At 44.0% G+C, this 18,657-nt stretch overlaps 1 protein-coding gene across 2 annotated transcripts in view; it reads right to left on the bottom strand.

Annotated features, from left to right (window-relative positions):
• Positions 1 to 18,657, bottom strand: part of DSCAML1 (DS cell adhesion molecule like 1) — a 192,002-nt gene that overhangs the window by 46,709 nt on the left and 126,636 nt on the right. For both annotated transcript variants that reach the window (XM_040425824.1, XM_040425831.1), the window contains exon 7: positions 2,873 to 3,145. In XM_040425824.1, the coding sequence (XP_040281758.1) occupies positions 2,873 to 3,145 (273 nt within the window). The remainder of the gene's footprint in view (positions 1 to 2,872; positions 3,146 to 18,657) is intronic.

The raw sequence follows: 18,657 nt of genomic DNA, 5'->3' as shown, positions 1-18,657 counted from the left end.
GTCAATGGTGATCCGGCGATAAACACGTCAAAATCCGGTATCCTGTTCTTCTGCTACACTATTCTATCATATGGGACCTATAGGAGCTTGAAGTTGTTACCCACAGTAAGACGAGAGTGCGATAGACGGCCTCAGCGACGGTGCCGAGTAACACAGGGAAGCCGTGCACAATCTCAGTCTGGCTCTCACACGCCGCTCTATTCATTAGGAAGGATCTCTCCCCGGGTGCTCCTGAATAATTGATGTGCTGGAGAAGCTTTTAAGTCTCCGGCAGATCTAGGAGACCACGACGGACGCATTATTTTTTAAAAGCCAACAAACACTACGGAAAACAGCGAGCGGAGACTGGGAGTAAAGGGCAGGGCATTAATACGCCGTGTTTACACAGCAGGTCCCTGTGCTGGGGCTTGTCAGAGAAACAGATCAGGGGCGAGGAGGAGGCGGAGAGGGGGGCTACGCCGTACAGGACACAGCCATAGCTCCTACACGAAGCACGGCATACGAGTGGTTAATTCTGCACTGCACAGATGGATATCTCTTAGCCTCTGTATAAAATATGATCCTGGCTTCTGTTGGATCTATATGTTGAGGATGTACCATATATACATCCCACATCGGACTGTGATGGGTGGCATCTGTCACTCTTAGGGTCCCATTGTAAAAAGTATACATTAGCCTGCGGCGGCCCTGTGTACGGGATGGTACACTGATACATGCCACCCTGATGGGGGTCAAAAGGACACTAAATGGGGGCCTATGATAATTTTAACCTATACGCTGGGTGCGTTCTCTGGCATATGTATAGTGTACTAGCGCAGTATGTGCTTTCCCTTAGGGTCCGTTCACACATTGGGTTTAAACTGCGCAACTTTGGTGCAGACAGCTGCGCTGAAATCTCACCAGTCGCCGTGTGGTTTCTGCCTCCTATTCATTTCAATGGAAGGTAGCACTGAGGAACTTAAGGCCCCATTCACACGACCATATTTTTTGTCTGCATCCGATCCTCATTTTTTTCGCGGATTGGATGCAGACCTATTAATTTCAATGGGGCTGCAAAAAAATGCGGACAGCATGCTATCTGCTGTCTACATCTGCATGTCTGTTTTGCGGTTCCGCAAAAAAGATAGAACACGTCCTCTTCTGGCATTGTTACAATGGGTCCGCAAAACAAACTAATACAACAAGCACGTCACCCGTATTTTTTGTGGATCCACGTTTTACGGACAGCAAAATACATACCGTGGCATGAATGCACCCTAGAGCTGCGGCCGTGCTGATAAGGGACACGTCGAAAAACATGTTTGGCGAAATTTTAGCGTGGCTGTCCACGTTAAAATTAATAGACCCTTAGGGTATGACCACATGTGGTGGCTGCACTGCAGACGAGTACTTTGCGGCCGTGGGGGCCGCAGCGGCTCCAATTAAACTAACGAAGACCGTACCCCTTAGTAGGTCTGCTACATCGGGAAGCCTTTTCTGGCGTAGTGTTAATTCTATTATGTCCTTTGTTGGTTACATGGCAAGAATTTTATATCCTCTTATATACTCCTGAATGTCAAATCTGTACAGAACTGACAGTATCGTTTAGGACTACGTGTTGTCACCCAGCTTTCCTAGAGAATCAGGTATTGGGGGCATATATATACGCATGGTGAGGGGTGTCAGGAGCACAAAAATAATTTCGATTTTGGGAACAGACAACCTCTGGCCATGGCCATACACATTAGATTAATGTCAGCAGAATCCTCTGATTTGGTGGGATTAGTGGACCATCTAATGCGTAAGAGGGTGTCCATGTCCACAGCAGATGTCAGGAGAAAGGATTGGGCTGTTAGATTCCAACATGCTCGCTCCTTCTGTTCACAGGGGAGATAAGTAACCACCAGAGGTGTCTGGCAGTGGCTTCCTTCCCCTCTTCTGATTCAGAACACATGCATGCTTGGCTGGGGGTGCATGTGTATGGGTGGGTTGGTAGAGATAGTTGTCGGACGACAACTACCTAATATGTTAAAGGGGTATCTGATCGGTGGGGGTCCAACACCCAACACCCCCGCCGATCAGCTGTTTGAGAAGACATGGTGCTCGAAGTAGAGCCGTGGCCTTCTCTCAGTTTTGCCTAGGCCATGAGAGGACACGTTCATCGATCAGTTGGCAGTAGCGCTGAGGCCTTCTCTCTACTCACCAAGCAAGGCACTGTACAGTGTATAGCGGTTGTACTCTTACATTCATTTTAATGGGGCTGAGCTGCGCTTAGGCCAAGTGACCCATGAAGTGACGTCACTGTCCTAAGCAAAGGCCACAGCAGTACTGCGAGCGCCGATGCATTCTCAAACAGCGTATCGGTGGGGGTTCTGGGTGTCAACCCCCACTGATCATATACTGATGACCTATTCTGAGGATAGGTCATCAGTATAAAAGCCTTGGAAAATCCCTTCAACATTCACCTGTGCTTTTTTAACTGTTTCTTTAAAGGGGTGGTTCAGGTCCAGACAAACATGGCTACGTTTTTTCCAGACTCAAATGTTTTTCCTAGCGCCACACTTATCCATAGGTTGTGTTTGGTATGGCAATACCACAAACAGCCTGAAAACAAGTGCGGCACAGTTTTTGTAAAAAAAAAACTGTCACATTTGTTTCTCTCTAAAACTGGACATCCCATTTAAGCAAGTGTAATACGCATAGAGGATACTGATTTCCTAATAACAGATGCGGATGCAGCGATGGCCTCTTTCTCCATGCTATAAATATGTGGATAGAGATACAAAGCTGCAGTATTGTAATTGAGTCAGTCATAAAGTCACTGCATTGTAAGTCAATGTCGGGGCTGTTCACTATGGCGGTTCGTCTTCGTGTATCCCATTTGCCCTCTGACCTTTGACGGTGATGTGGACGCTCTGGCTGATGGAGAGCTGCGGTTGAATGAGGACACTGCACAGGTATTCGCCTTCATCCATTCCCTTCTGTACGTCACTCAGCATCAGGGTCCCATTCTCGAACACCACCTGCCTGTGGTTATCGGGGAGCAGTAGAGAATCCTTGTACCAACTGATGAAATAGTAGGGATACCCAATTACCCGGCAATGAATGAAGCTATCTCTTCCAGCCACTGCTGTCAGGTTCTTCATAGGACGGATACTAGGTGGTCCTGAAGTGAGGTGCAAGGAACGTACATTAGGTGGACACAAATCAAGGAGATACATAAGAGTTAGGGGCAAGAATGTTAAAGACAAGGGAATAAGAAAAGACCACCCCCGAGGAGCAGTAAAAGACTCGTATAGAAATCATTACTGAAAGTGAGAAAAGTACAGGAAACAGAGCAAAGGGTGAGGAATATGAGATATGAAGGATAACCAAGGGATTAGACGATGGAGAGAAATGAAAGAGATTTCCCATAAATGAAGGATTACTGCGAGAGACTAAAGCCAAAGGATATTTATAAATGTTGGGATTTAAGCTATAGGAGAATGTATATTCTACAATCTGCTTACTCTAACAGATCTCATAGGGGCTCCTGTAAAGCTATTGCAAGGGGTTGTCTGAGATTAGAAAAAAGGGTCTCTTTTTTCAGAAACAGCGCCACTCTTGTCCATGGGTTGTGCCAGGTATTGCAGCTCAGCTCCATTAACTTCAATGGCGAGGAGGTGCAATGCCAGACACAGCCCATGGTCACGAGTCGTACTGTTTCTGGAAAAATTCTGGTGAAATGTACTATTCTGTGTAGCTAGGACGTCAATATGTCTAATATAAGAGCTAAAGTCCTGTGGTTAAGGGCGTCCTTCGTAGGAACCGTAATTTTATGCTACAGACAATTCCGCCTTTAAATCCACATGCACTATTCAGTTCTCTGCTGTAGACACTTTCATACAATGATTACTCAGTACAGTAGAAGAATGAATTCCCCATAAGGAGAAAAAAAAAATCATAAATGTAAATCACGCATGACCCTCTTCTGTACATCAGCCATATTACAGCTCAGTATGGAGCCACGATACGACTTCTGGGCCTTCTCAGAGGTGGACATACTACATGTACGACCCAGACAGCTGCACAGGGTCCCTCTAGATAAGGGGGCTCATTTTCACGTTAAAGGCAGCTTCCTACTGTCCTATTAGGTTGCATGTAAGGGACTGGGCTAATGGGCTGCCCATACAGGACATACTCGGTGAGACCAGAGGTCCGAGCATGCATGTCTTCTGAACAGGAGGAGGTGGTATAAACTGCCGCCAGACACCTCTACAGACAGTTTATATCCCTAAGAACAAGAGCATCAAGTAGGTTGAAATCCTTCTCTCCTCCGACATCTGCCATTCGGGAAAAGTTTAGTTCTCAAAAGTCCCGAATTTGCAGTGACTGTCCCTAATTTTCAAAGACAGTGCTGGCAAATTCGGGCTGTCCTGGGCTGAAAATGGGTTTGGCTCTAGGTGGGTGGTTCTAGGTGGGTTTGGGGTGTTCCCTGGGCTGCAGCTTATATTCCCTAAATTTACATACTACAATGTTAGTAAGTATGGAAAAATTGGGACTCCCCACACACATCAGATGGTAGGCTGGCTTTGCCAAAATCAGCAGGGTCAGCTGATACACGTCTAATGAATATGACCAGCTTAAAGGGGTTGCCTGACTATAGAAAATAGCATTCATCAAGTAGAGAAATTGAATACAAACCACTTACTAATGTATTGTGATTGTCCATATTGCTTCCTTCGTTGACTAGATACATTTTTCTATCACATTATACACTGCTCGTTTCCAGCGGTGGTCGTGCTTGCATACTATTGGAAAGAGCACCAGCCTATGTGAGCTCCCACGGTCCCGGCCACCAGAGAGGCCGGCACTTTTTTTTATAACGTGCAAGCATGGCCACCGCTGATGCATTGCAGGGTGGTCGTAACCATGGAAACAAAAACGGTATACACTGTGTGCAGAATTATTAGGCAAATGAGTATTTTGACCACATCATCCTCTTTATGCATGTTGTCTTACTCCAAGCTGTATAGGCTCGAAAGCCTACTACCAATTAAGCATATTAGGTGATGTGCATCTCTGTAATGAGAAGGGGTGTGGTCTAATGACATCAACACCCTATATTAGGTGTGCATAATTATTAGGCAAAATGGGTCAAAAGAAGGACTTGACAGGCTCAGAAAAGTCAAAAATAGTGAGATATCTTGCAGAGGGATGCAGCACTCTTAAAATTGCAAAGCTTCTGAATCGTGATCATCGAACAATCAAGCGTTTCATTCAAAATAGTCAACAGGGTCGCAAGAAGCGTGTGGAAAAACCAAGGCGCAAAATAACTGCCCATGAACTGAGAAAAGTCAAGCGTGCAGCTGCCAAGATGCCACTTGCCACCAGTTTGGCCATATTTCAGAGCTGCTACATCACTGGAGTGCCCAAAAGCACAAGGTGTGCAATACTCAGAGACATGGCCAAGGTAAGAAAGGCTGAAAGACGACCACCACTGAACAAGACACACAAGCTGAAACGTCAAGACTGGGCCAAGAAATATCTCAAGACTGATTTTTCTAAGGTTTTATGGACTGATGAAATGAGAGTGAGTCTTGATGGGCCAGATGGATGGGCCCGTGGCTGGATTGGTAAAGGGCAGAGAGCTCCAGTCCGACTCAGACGCCAGCAAGGTGGAGGTGGAATACTGGTTTGGGCTGGTATCATCAAAGATGAGCTTGTGGGGCCTTTTCGGGTTGAGGATGGAGTCAAGCTCAACTCCCAGTCCTACTGCCAGTTTCTGTAAGACACCTTCTTCAAGCAGTGGTACAGGAAGAAGTCTGCATCCTTCAAGAAAAACATGATTTTCATGCAGGACAATGCTCCATCACACGCGTCCAAGTACTCCACAGCGTGGCTGGCAAAAAAGGGTATAAAAGAAGAAAATCTAATGACATGGCCTCCTTGTTCACCTGATCTGAACCCCATTGAGAACCTGTGGTCCATCATCAAATGTGAGATTTACAAGGAGGGAAAACAGTACACCTCTCTGAACAGTGTCTGGGAGGCTGTGGTTGCTGCTGCACGCAATGTTGATGGTGAACAGATCAAAACACTGACAGAATCCATGGATGGCAGGCTTTTGAGTGTCCTTGCAAAGAAAGGTGGCTATATTGGTCACTGATTTGTTTTTGTTTTGTTTTTGAATGTCAGAAATGTATATTTGTGAATGTTGAGATGTTATATTGGTTTCACTGGTAAAAATAAATCATTGAAATGGGTATATATTTGTTTTTTGTTAAGTTGCCTAATAATTATGCACAGTAATAGTCACCTGCACACACAGATATCCCCCTAAAATAGCTAAAACTAAAAACAAACTAAAAACTACTTCCAAAAATATTCAGCTTTGATATTAATGAGTTTTTTGGGTTCATTGAGAACATGGTTGTTGTTCAATAATAAAATTAATCCTCAAAAATACAACTTGCCTAATAATTCTGCACTCCCTGTAATGTGATGAAAAATGAATCCAGCCAGCAAAGGAGGCAATATGGACAATCACAATACATTAGTAAGTGGCTTGTATTAACTTTCTCTACATGATAAATGCTGTTTACTGCAGTGACACAACCCTTTTAAGCTGGTCATACTCATTAGACGCGTATAAATGCCACTTGCTGAAGCGACACAATCCCTTCAAGCAATAAGAGCTCTGTGCTGCGCAATATTATGTAAGGTCTACACTGATTTTAAAACAGATGGGCAACTTACAACTACTGGGCACCAATGCAAAATCTCCAATGTGGCCCCAACATACCATGAGCCAGCTGTGATACTGGGTCATCTCATTTGGTAAAGGGGTCTTCAGGACCCCTTTAACCCCTTAAGGACTCGGCCCTATTTCACCTTAAGGACTTGGCCATTTTTTGCAAATCTGACCAGTGTCACTTTAAGTGCTCATAACTTTAAAACGCTTTGACTTACCCAGGCCGTTCTGAGATTGTTTTTTCGTCACATATTGTACTTCATGACACTGCTAAAATTGGGTCAAAAAAGTTAATTTTTTTGCATAAAAAAATACAATTTTTACCGAAAATTTTGAAAAATTAGCAAATTTCAAAGTTTCAGTTTCTCTACCTCTGTAATACATAGTAATACCCCCAAAAATTGTGATGACTTTACATTCCCCATATGTCTACTTCATGTTTGCAGCATTTTGGGAATGATATTTTATTTTTTGGGGATGTTACAAGGCTTAGAAGTTTAGAAGCAAATTTTGAAATTTTCAGAAATCTTCAAAATCCCACTTTTTATGGACCAGTTCAGGTTTGAAGTCATATTGTGAGGCTTAGATAATAGAAACCTCCCAAAAATGACCCCATTCTAGAAACTACACCCCTCAAGGTATTCAAAACTGTTTTTTCTTTTTTTTCCAGAATTCTTCCACCTTAGGGCATTTCCACCACAGGTGTGCCATAGTTCCTAGGGATCCGCATCCCCTCCAACACTCTCCCGTTTGTCCTTCTTTGAATTTAGATAGTTTATCTGGGGTCATGTACCATCCAGTCATACATTTATAGCTCATCTCAGCTGTACGGCTGTCTACTGCCGATGAATGGACCAGTGTCAGCATTTTTTCTATTGTGATCCTATCTCGCTTTGATCCAAGTTCCCTCTCCCATTTTTTAACAAAAGGAGGGATCATCCGCTCGTCCACCTTTAACAGGATCTTATATAATTTTGAGATCGTTCCCTTAACCTTTTCCGATGTGCATAATTTTTCTAGATCGGTTAGCTGCTCCCCTGACCTCAGTGGATGCGGCAGTCTTTGTATAAAGTGGGCTAGCTGATGGTATCTCCATTCGTCAATTTCCAAAAAACAATTTTTCCCCTTTAATTCTTGTAGTGTTATAATGTGCCCATCTTTTATTACCTCCCTTAATTGAGTGGTGTCATTTTTTATCCAATTTCCACCAATCTGTGTTTTGCCCGGTGCAAAATAATCATTATTTTTTAGTGCCAGTAATGGTGAGTTAAATTCCTTTTCTATTTTTTTATATTTAATACCCCAAATTTTTAGTGCATTTTTAGTTATCTCGTGAGAATTCTTATCTAGTATCCTATATTGAGGTGGGTTCCATATAATCTTGTCCAAGCTGGCTTTTGCCATTTCGTTTTCGATATTAACCCATCTTTTTTCCTTACTGGCCCTAGCCCATTCCACCACCCTCGACAAAACCACTGCCTCATAGTATGTTTTAATGTCTGGTACTGCTAGTCCCCCCTTACTTTTGGGTTGTCTTAGGATTTGGAGAGATACTCTATGTTTCTTATTTCTCCATATAAAGTTCATAATCTGTTTTTTTTGGGATGCATAGAAGAGATCATAAAAGAAAAAATTAAGCTAGACCCGTGGGTAGTATTGTTTCATGGGGGTGGGGAAAAAATCAAAAAATATAAAAAAACCCTGGTCCCACATCTATTAAATGCTGCCAAAAGAATAATACCGAGAAATTGGCAGGAAGTAGACTGCCCCCACATTTGGGAGTGGATAGACTCCGTGGAAGAAACTTACAGAATGGAAGAATTGAGAGTAGGAGTGGAAGGCACTGATATAGTCCAAGATAAAAAGTGGGAAAACTGGAGGATGTTTAAGAGATCCTGGAGTTATGCCGAAAAATTAAGGGCTGAGACCTAAAGATAAAGCGAAACAGAGAAGTAGGCATCAGGAGAAAGTATTCTGGATTGTTTTTGGTGAGATAGGGGGGAGGGGGGGGGAGAAGGGGGGGGGGAGGGAGGAATGGGGATAAGGTAAAGGAAGTGAAGAATCATCCTACCTGAGATCACTAACAAAAAAAAAAAAAAAGGAAGGAGTAATACCTTAAACCCCAAAAAAAAAAAAAAAAAAAAAAAAAAAAAAAAAAAAAAAAAAAAAAAAAAAAAAAAAAAAAAAAAAAAGATATAATAATAAAAGGTTTTCACATATTGGGGTAAGAGAAAAATAAAGTAAGAAAAAATAACTACACTAATGATGCGAAACCTGCTTAGAGACGCTAATGGGCTGGTAAACGGAACATGAGCGTATAAGTGTACACCCTAGGAGGTTGAAGTCTGAAGTGAAACAAAAAAAAAAAAAAAAAAAAAAAAAAAAAAAAAAAAAAAAACTGTTTTTTCAAACTTTATTAACCCTTTAGGTCTTCCACAAGAGTTAATGGCAGATGGAGAAACAATTTTGAAATTTAAATTTTTTGGAAAATTTTCCAATATAATCAATTTTTTCCAGGAGTAAAACAAGGGTTAACTGCCAAACAAAACTCAAAATGGGTTGCCCCGATTCTGTAGTTTGCAGAAACACCCCATATGTGGTCGTAAACTACTGTTTGGCCGAACGGGAGCACATAGAAGAAGGGGAACACCATATGGGTTTTGGAAGGCAGATTTTGCAGGACTGGTTTTGTTTATACCATGTCCCATTTGAAGCCCCCTGTTGCACCCCTAGAATAGAAATTTCAAAAAAGTGACTCCATCTAAGAAAGTACACCCCTCAAGGTATTCAAAACTGGGTTTACAAACTTTGTTAACCCTTTAGGTGCTCCACAAGAGTTATTGGCAGATGGAGAAACAATTTAGAAATTTAAATTTTTTGGAAAATTTTCCAATATAATCAATTTTTTCCAGGAGTAAAACAGGGGTTAACTGCCAAACAAAACTCAAAATGGGTTGCCCTGATTCTGTAGTTTGCAAAAACACCCCATATGTGGTCGTAAACTACTGTTTGGCCAAACGGGAGCACATAGAAGGAGGGGAACACCATATGGGTTTTGGAAGGCAGATTTTGCAGGACTGGTTTTGTTTATACCATGTCCCATTTGAAGCCCCCTGTTGCACCCCTAGAATAGAAATTTCAAAAAAGTGACTCCATCTAAGAAAGTACACCCCTCAAGGTATTCAAAACTGGGTTTACAAACTTTGTTAACCCTTTAGGTGCTCCACAAGAGTTATTGGCAGATGGAGAAACAATTTAGAAATTTCAATTTTTTGGAAAATTTTCCAATATAATCAATTTTTTCCAGGAGTAAAACAGGGGTTAACTGCCAAACAAAACTCAAAATGGGTTGCCCTGATTCTGTAGTTTGCAAAAACACCCCATATGTGGTCGTAAACTACTGTTTGGCCAAACGGGAGCACATAGAAGGAGGGGAACACCATATGGGTTTTGGAAGGCAGATTTTGCAGGACTGGTTTTGTTTATACCATGTCCCATTTGAAGCCCCCTGTTGCACCCCTAGAATAGAAATTTCAAAAAAGTGACTCCATCTAAGAAAGTACACCCCTCAAGGTATTCAAAACTGGGTTTACAAACTTTGTTAACCCTTTAGGTGCTCCACAAGAGTTATTGGCAGATGGAGAAACAATTTAGAAATTTCAATTTTTTGGAAAATTTTCCAATATAATCAATTTTTTCCAGGAGTAAAACAGGGGTTAACTGCCAAACAAAACTCAAAATGGGTTGCCCTGATTCTGTAGTTTGCAAAAACACCCCATATGTGGTCGTAAACTACTGTTTGGCCAAACGGGAGCACATAGAAGGAGGGGAACACCATATGGGTTTTGGAAGGCAGATTTTGCAGGACTGGTTTTGTTTATACCATGTCCCATTTGAAGCCCCCTGTTGCACCCCTAGAATAGAAATTTCAAAAAAGTGACTCCATCTAAGAAAGTACACCCCTCAAGGTATTCAAAACTGGGTTTACAAACTTTGTTAACCCTTTAGGTGTTCCACAAGAGTTATTGACAGATGGAGAAACAATTTAGAAATTTCTATTTTTTGGAAAATTTTCCAATATAATCAATTTATTCCAGGAGTAAAACAAGAGTTAACTGCCAAACAAAACTTAAAATGGGTTGCCCTGATTCTGTAGTTTGCAGAAACACCCCATATGTGGTCGTAAACTACTATTTGGCTAAACGGCAGGACATATAAGAAGGGGAACGTCATATGGTTTTTGGAAGGCAGATTTTGCTGGACTGGTTTATTTACATCATGTACCCTTTCAAGCCCCCTGATGCACCCCTAGAGTAGAAACTCCATAAAAGTGACCCCATCTAGGAAACTACGGGATCAGGTGGTTGTTGTTTTGGGACTATTTTAGGGGTAAATATGATTTTTAGTTGCTCTTCATTACGCTTTTTTGAGGCAATGTAACAAAAAAAAAAATTAAAAATTGTTTCTACATTCGCTATTTAGTTTTGTGGAACACCTAAAGGGTTAACATAGTTTGTAAAGTAACTTTTGAATACCTTGAGGGGTGTAGTTTCTTAGATGGGGTCACTTTTTTGGAGTTTCTAGTCTAGGCTACATCAGGGGGGGCTTCTAATGGAACATGGTGTCAAAAAAAAAACTGTCCATCAAAATCTGCCTTCCAGAAACCGTATGGAGTTCCCTTCGTTCTATGCCCTGCCGTGCGGCTATATAGCCATTTACGACCACATATGGGGTGTTTCTGCAAACTACAGAATCAGGGCCATAAATATTGAGTTTTGTTTGGCTGTTAACCCTTGCTTTATTACCGGCAAAAAGGATTCAAATGGAAATTTTGCCCAAAAATGGGTGTTTTGGCACCGTTTTTATTTTATATTTTTAACACCGTTCATCCGAGGCGTTTGGTCAAAAGTTATTTTTATAGCGACGACTTTTACGCACGCGACGATGCCCAATATGTATGGCTCTCAGACTTTGGAGACACTAAGCAGGCATCCTAAAAACTGCGGCCCTCCAGATGTTGTAAAACTACAATTCCCACCATGCCCTGCTGATGGCTGTAGGTTGTCTGGGCATGCTGGGAGTTATAGTTTTACAACATCTGGAGGGCCGCAGTTTGAGGATGCCTGCTCTAAAACTAATATTTTTTTGGGGAAAAAAAATTGTTTCCGTGTCTCCAAAGTCTGAGAGCCATAGTTTTTTATGTTCTCTAGTGGACTGTTGGGGATTATAAAAATTTAGTACTCCATGGAAGTGTGATACTCCCTGAAGCAATTGATAATGCAGAGGCCCGGATGATCGGGGCACGTGTCACATTGAGTAGTGGTGTCCTTCCGTATCCCCCTCTTGTGACACACTCTGCATCTTTTTTGGGTTCGTCCCTTCTTTCCAGTATGGGGGACCACACCTGGAAAGTGTTGGCCAGGGACGATCCGGGCGCCTCCAATTCCCGAGGTACTCCGGCCTGCTCTTTCCCGGTCCGAAAAGATCAGGTCTTTGAGGACTGCCTCATAGAATTGGAGGAATGTCCCTGTGCTGCCAGCGCTTCGGGATAGTACAAAAGAGTTGTACATGGCAACCTGCACCAAGTAGACCGCAACTTTTTTGTACCATGCCCGGGTTTTGCGCATGGCATTATATGGCTTGAGGACTTGATCAGAGAGATCAACTCCTCCCATATACCGATTGTAGTCGACGATACAATCGGGCTTGAGGACCGTTGCCGCGGTACCTCGCACAGGGACTGGGGTGGTGCTGTTACCGTGGATTGTGGACAGCATAAGGACATCCCTCTTGTCCTTATATCTGACCAGCAACAGGTTTCCACTGGTAAGTGCACGGGTCTCACCCCTGGGGATAGGTACCTGGAGGGGGTGGGCAGGGAGGCCGCGTTGATTTTTCCGCACGGTCCCACAAGCGAACGTGGATCTGGCGGCAAGGGACCTGAACAAGGGAATGCTGGTATAAAAGTTGTCCACGTACAAGTGGTAACCGTTATCCAGCAGTGGGTACATAAGGTCCCACACGAGTTTCCCGGTAACACCCAGAGTGGGGGGACATTCTGGGGGTTGAATCCGGGAATCTCGCCCCTCGTACACACGAAATTTGTAAGTGTACCCTGAGGTACTCTCACAAATTTTGTATAGCTTCACGCCATACCTCGCCCGCTTTGTGGGAATATATTGGCGGAAACTGAGTCTCCCCTTGAACGCAACGAGAGACTCATCAACCGCGACCTCCCTTCCAGGTACGTAGGCCTGCTGAAATGTGGCCCCAAAGTGATCGATGACCGGCCGTATCTTATACAGCCGGTCATAGGCAGGATCACCTCGGGGTGGACATGCTGCATTATCGGAATAATGCAGACATTTCCGGATGGCCTCAAACCGGGGACGTGTCATAACCATACTGTACAGTGGGGTCTGGTATAGGACGTCCCCACTCCAGTATTGTCTGACACTGGGTTTTTGGACTAGACCCATATGCAGCACGAGGCCCCAAAATGTCCTCATCTCGGCTGCACTGACTGGCGTCCAGCCACCGGGTCTAGCCAAAAATGAGCCTGGGTTTTGAGCGACGAACTGTTGGGCATACAGATTCGTCTGCTCCACCATCAGATTCACCAGTGGGTTACTGAAAAAAAAACTAAAATAGTCAATTTCAGTAAACCCCACTGTGGGAATCTGGATTCCAGGATTGCCAGCAAAATCCGGAATCTCAGGCTCAAAGTCCACTGGGGGACACCAGCTAAGTTCATCGGCAGGGGGCTCCGGTGGACTTATTTGGTGGGCCGGGAAACCAGTACGAACCCCAGGGCGGCTCGTACTAGGGTGGGCCACAGGATCCCTAGCATGTGGGGCCCCTGGCTCCGCCTGGCGGCGTCTCCGCCGCCTTGGTGGCTCATCGTCATCCGATGATGATGAGGAGGATGCGGATGACAAAAGGAACGTGGGGTCATCCTCATCCTCACTGGGGCTCTCGGAGTCGGAGGCAATCTGGGCGTATGCCTCCTCGGCCGAGAACATCCGGCGGGCCATGGGTGTGTGTGCGTGTATGTGTGCGTGTGTGGCAAACTTTATTATATGTGCGTGTGTGTGGGGGCAACGGGTGTTCGCGTACTAAATAAGGAAAAAAAAGGGGCAAGTGTTTAGAAAAAAAAAAAAGTTCAAAGTTGCTGATCAGCGGTACAACGCTGATCAGCGGTGGGGCGGTGAGGCGGGCGATGCGCTAACAGTGGCCGGACAAAAAAAGAAAAGTGCCGGACAGTCAGCGCACGCAGAAAAAAAAAATAAAAAAAAAAGTGGTGGTAAGGGTGGGGGGGGGGGGGGGGGGGTGGTAAGGGGGGGGGTGGTGAGGTGGGGGCTGGTGGGGGGAAGGGTGGGGGGTGGGGGCGCTGGTGGTGGTGGGGGGTTGGTGGGGGGGGGCAAGTGGCAGGGGGGGGTCTGGGGATTAGATGGATCAGAAAGAAAGAAAGAAAAGAAAGTTTAGTAAAAGTTTTTTTTTTTGGAAGTGCTTCTCTTTATCTGTTGACTTCTGGGACCACCTAACAGTAACAGCGTGCACAGAGCTGGCGGGAGTCGGCCGCCCGTCCAAGACAGGAGCCTGCGAGGGGAAATTTATCAAAAGCTTGGTTTTGCTGGCACCGTTTCAAAGCATCTGCACATTTGCACAACAAACGGGTGATTTTGTTAAAAAACTGTGGGATTTATAGTCTTCGTGTTTTTGTTAATTCAGTGTTTCTCTTCAAGGGAGGAGTATATCTGCCAACGAGCGCTTGATATACCTGAGGCATTTATAATGCCGTACAGGTGCTAATAAAAATGACCGCCATCTGCTGCAAGTGGAAAAATGCATATCTGAACTCACGCATGTATCCCTGTTACAACAATATATGAATTCTATGGCGACCGGATAAATGTGTCTTAAAGGGGTCCGGGCGGGTCATTAATAGAGGTCACTGAGCAAGGACTTAAAAATGGTTATGAACCCAAGGCGGAAACAGGACCGAGGCCAATCTTCCAGGAGGCTGGGGTTAACCCATTTGTCGTCTTGAGGAGGAACCGATTTGCAGGATGTCAATTTGTAGGTCAATTATGTGCAAGCCTTTCCTGGAACAGGAGAGTGCTGATGTGTGCGCGGTGGGCAGACGCTTGGTAAACAGTGAGATATTTATGATGGTAAGTGCGCTTCAGATTTATGTCCTCTAATGAAAATGTGATGTGAATGACCAGCGCCATGAATCACCCGGAGATCTGATTACAGACTCGCTAATATCAGTCATTACATTGGCTGGGTCACAAACCAAAGATAAAAGTGGTACTTGTATTTTTCAAGGGAGTGATCAGCCTAAAAGCTAAATATCAATGTGCTGTGTTAAGCAAACTATACAAAGGATGATTTACATTTCCAAGATGGAGTATACTTAGGAGATATAAAGATGGGAACAATCCAGGCAATAGTGATATATGGTGCTATACCTATGGCAGGGTCTGAGAGGGTGGAGCATGGAATTCAAAGAATACTAAAGAGACAGTCCCTGTGTCATGCCCCGCCCCTGCAGATCCAGCACTGAACATAAAAGAGACAGTCCCTGTGTCATGACCCACCCCTGCAGGTCCAGCACTGAACATAACACAGCATATTAGTTTAACCTGGGGTCAGCATCGGACTGGCCCACCAAAGTACCACAGGATCCTCCATTGGGCCCAGGTTTTGATGAAATGGTGGTCCACAAAGGTCCGGGTGAAAAATAAAACATTGGAAGGTGCCTTTGGAGAAAATCACTGCCCCTAGGATCTATTTCTTTTAGACATTATTGATGATATAGGGGTTGGGCCCCAAGATTCCTCTGGTGGGCCCAAAGACCCCAGTCCTACACCGCCTGGAGTTTTCCTACAACAGCCAAAGGTATTACAGAGTGTCCAGGGTAGATCTCTACATCATTCTGATTTCTGGAGAACTCCTCGACTGAGGTGCTCTACTTGGCTTACTTTAAGCGGAGTCTGTCAGCAGTTTTTATCCCTGAAAGCTGCTGACAGGGCTAGCTAGTTGAGGGCTAAAGATATTAAAACATACTTTGGTGAGCACTCATGTTCCTGTATGGCAATGGTTCCTTCATGTGCAGTGATTGAGGGCTTTATGATCCCTTACGTCTACTCTGTCACTACAGCTGTCACTCAGAGCAGAGGAGGTGGGGGGATGAGCTCAGGAAGCGTTCAGTTCAGAAAGCCCAGGACTCTGCACATAAAGGGACCGCCCTAATGGCACTTGTAAGCGCAGTGCCAGGGACATTAAAGCTTGACCTCTTTAGTCGTGCAAGAAACATAAGCACCCAACAAGCAGGGGCGTAGCTATAGGGGGTGAAGAGGTAGCAGTCACTACCGGGCCCAGGAGCCTGAGGGGGCCCAAAGACCCTTGTGCCACATAAGACACTGGCATTATAGAAAGTGCATGTTGGTCAATTTACACCTCTGGCTGGAGGGAAGGGGTTAGGTCAAGAATTTGGCATAAGGGGGTCCCCTTTCAATGTTTGCCTCTGGCAGCAGGAAGGCTATGTGCTCCCCTGCCCCTTGCCAACAAGCACTAAGGGAATGGGGGCTCAAGCTGAACTCTTGCACCAGGGCCCGTGAGCCTTTAGCTACGCCCCTGCCAACAAGCATAGTTGTCAACCATCCTGGATTTGCAGGGACTGTCCTGCAAATTTGGGCCTTCCCGGGGCTAAATGGTCAGGGTTTATGAATCCCTGCCCATAAATGGGTGGTCTCACACAGTTTGGGGGTGTTCCTGGGTTGGGGGGAGCTAAAGGTCTACTTTTCTAATTTACTAGTTGGCAAATATGCCCAAGGTATGTTTAAACAGCTTTATCTCACACCTGTTTCATGGGTCAAAACTGCTGACAGACTCCCTTTATGTGGTCTATTCACCAGCAATATGTGGGATTACAATCCAGTTTACTAACTGGCTCAATACATAAAAGCACCAATATAAACTAGCAAAAAGGTATTCCTAAAATATATGGCTAGTAACGACAGTGCCAGGACATAATGGTTCATAAACATAAGCTTATAAAGCTTACAGTGTTTTCCCCGATTCTCAATATGATTAACATCTAACAATCAATCTTTGTTGCCCATAGCAACCAATCAGAGCTCAGCTTTCCTTTCTTAAGCTGCTCTGGAACAATGAAAGCTGAGCTCTGATTGGTTGCTATGGGCAACAAACACACTCAAACTCACTGTTCGTTTTGATAAATGAGGCCTAGGGCCAAGGAAGTACAGGGCCCATTCATCTCATATACTATAAAACTAAACAGGCCCTTATGTTTCTATCGCTTAGAGAGTCCTTAAATAAAACCGATGGCGGGCCTGTTTGGGGTTGCGTTTGGGCCTTGGGGAAGATTTACCAAACTGGTTCAAAGGAAAACTGCCTTAGTTGCCTATAGCAACCAATCAGATTCCATCTTTCATTTTCCAAAGGAGCTCTGGAAAATCAAAGGCGGAATCTGATTGGTTGCTATGGGCAACTAAGCCAGTTTTCCTTTTCACCAGTTTCGATAAATCTACTCCAAAATATTAATTAAATATCAAACATTTTGTTCCATGACGTCATGAATAAAGGGGAGATGTCCTGCTGTGTGCCATTTTTGCACTTTTGTTTAAAAACTATTTGAAATTAAAGACTTTGTTTCTACAATGTGGATTTGCTTCTAAGGATCTGGCAAAGGCGGTGGGCCGATTGCATTTACTTTTTTGTGTAAAAACCGCATGTATTACAGAGGTTTTTTCCATACAAGATTTATCTGTCTATAGGTTTAGGGCTCATACACACGACCATGGATATTGGCCGCGTGCATTCCGCATTTTGCAGAATGGAAGGCCAGCCCCTAATAGAAAGCTCCTATCCAAGTCCGTTATGCGGGACATGTTCTATTTTTTTGCGGAACGGCCATGCGGACACGGAATGCACACGGAGTCATTTCCGTATTTTTTTTTGCAGCCCCATTGAAGTAAATGGTTCCACATACGGGCCACAAACAAAACTGAACAGACATGGGAGAAAAATAAGTTTTCATGAGCCCTTAACTGATAAATATTAGATTGCTGGAGATCGCACTGATCACTAGTACAAGGGGGTCCTCCTCACCACCACGTCCACGGTGAGGACATTGTATGGAGCAGCAGATGGGCCTATGAGCTGCTTTACCGTACAACTCTATGGGAGTTATGGACACAGTCAACTGATAAATGTTCTTTGTGGGAATGTAACCTAGTACCTTGAGAGAAATTGTATCATCTGCTAATAAAAAAAAATAATAAACTCCACAAAAAACATCAAATGGACCACAAAACACTGGTTCATGATATTGTCTTGGCAAAATCAAGACTGTTGGCAATTATGCTGTATGGGGCCCAAAACGTCTGGTGGTGGCCCTGACTGTATTCTTACATGTAGAATTTATAGTTGTGACTACGGAAAATTAGGTAAAGAATACACAAGCACAGTGTGTACCTCCAGTTATGTCCTCCATGCACCAGGCCGCTATTTCAGTCATTTACATATAAAATATATATATTTATTCAGATGTGAAATCCTCAGGCAGCCTCGCCGCTCTACACTCTGCCTCTTAAAAATGGATAAAATCTAAGGCCGGATAATTGCTTGGAGATTTGAATGCTTGATTTATTAGTAATGATTCCAAATGGTAAGTTGAAGATCTCCGCCTGGCACACAAAGCAGAGGGAACAATATACTGTAAGCATACAACACATCAAAAACTAAGAGAGTGGGCGCAAAAGTGCCAACTGATCGACCCTCCTATTTCCCAATCACCTAACAAGCTTCGCTGCTCCTTTCAAAGAGTTTTTTAGATGGACAATCCTAGAATTTTGTTTGATCAGGACTTGTGTTCTTTTAGTAAATTTCATGGTTTGGCTCAATAAATAGCGGAC

This window comes from Bufo bufo, chromosome 1, assembly GCF_905171765.1.
Source record: "Bufo bufo chromosome 1, aBufBuf1.1, whole genome shotgun sequence".
NCBI classification, from domain to species: domain Eukaryota; kingdom Metazoa; phylum Chordata; class Amphibia; order Anura; family Bufonidae; genus Bufo; species Bufo bufo.
The sequence above is the reverse complement of the archived record's forward strand: the minus strand, read 5'-3'. Positions and strand labels throughout refer to the sequence as shown.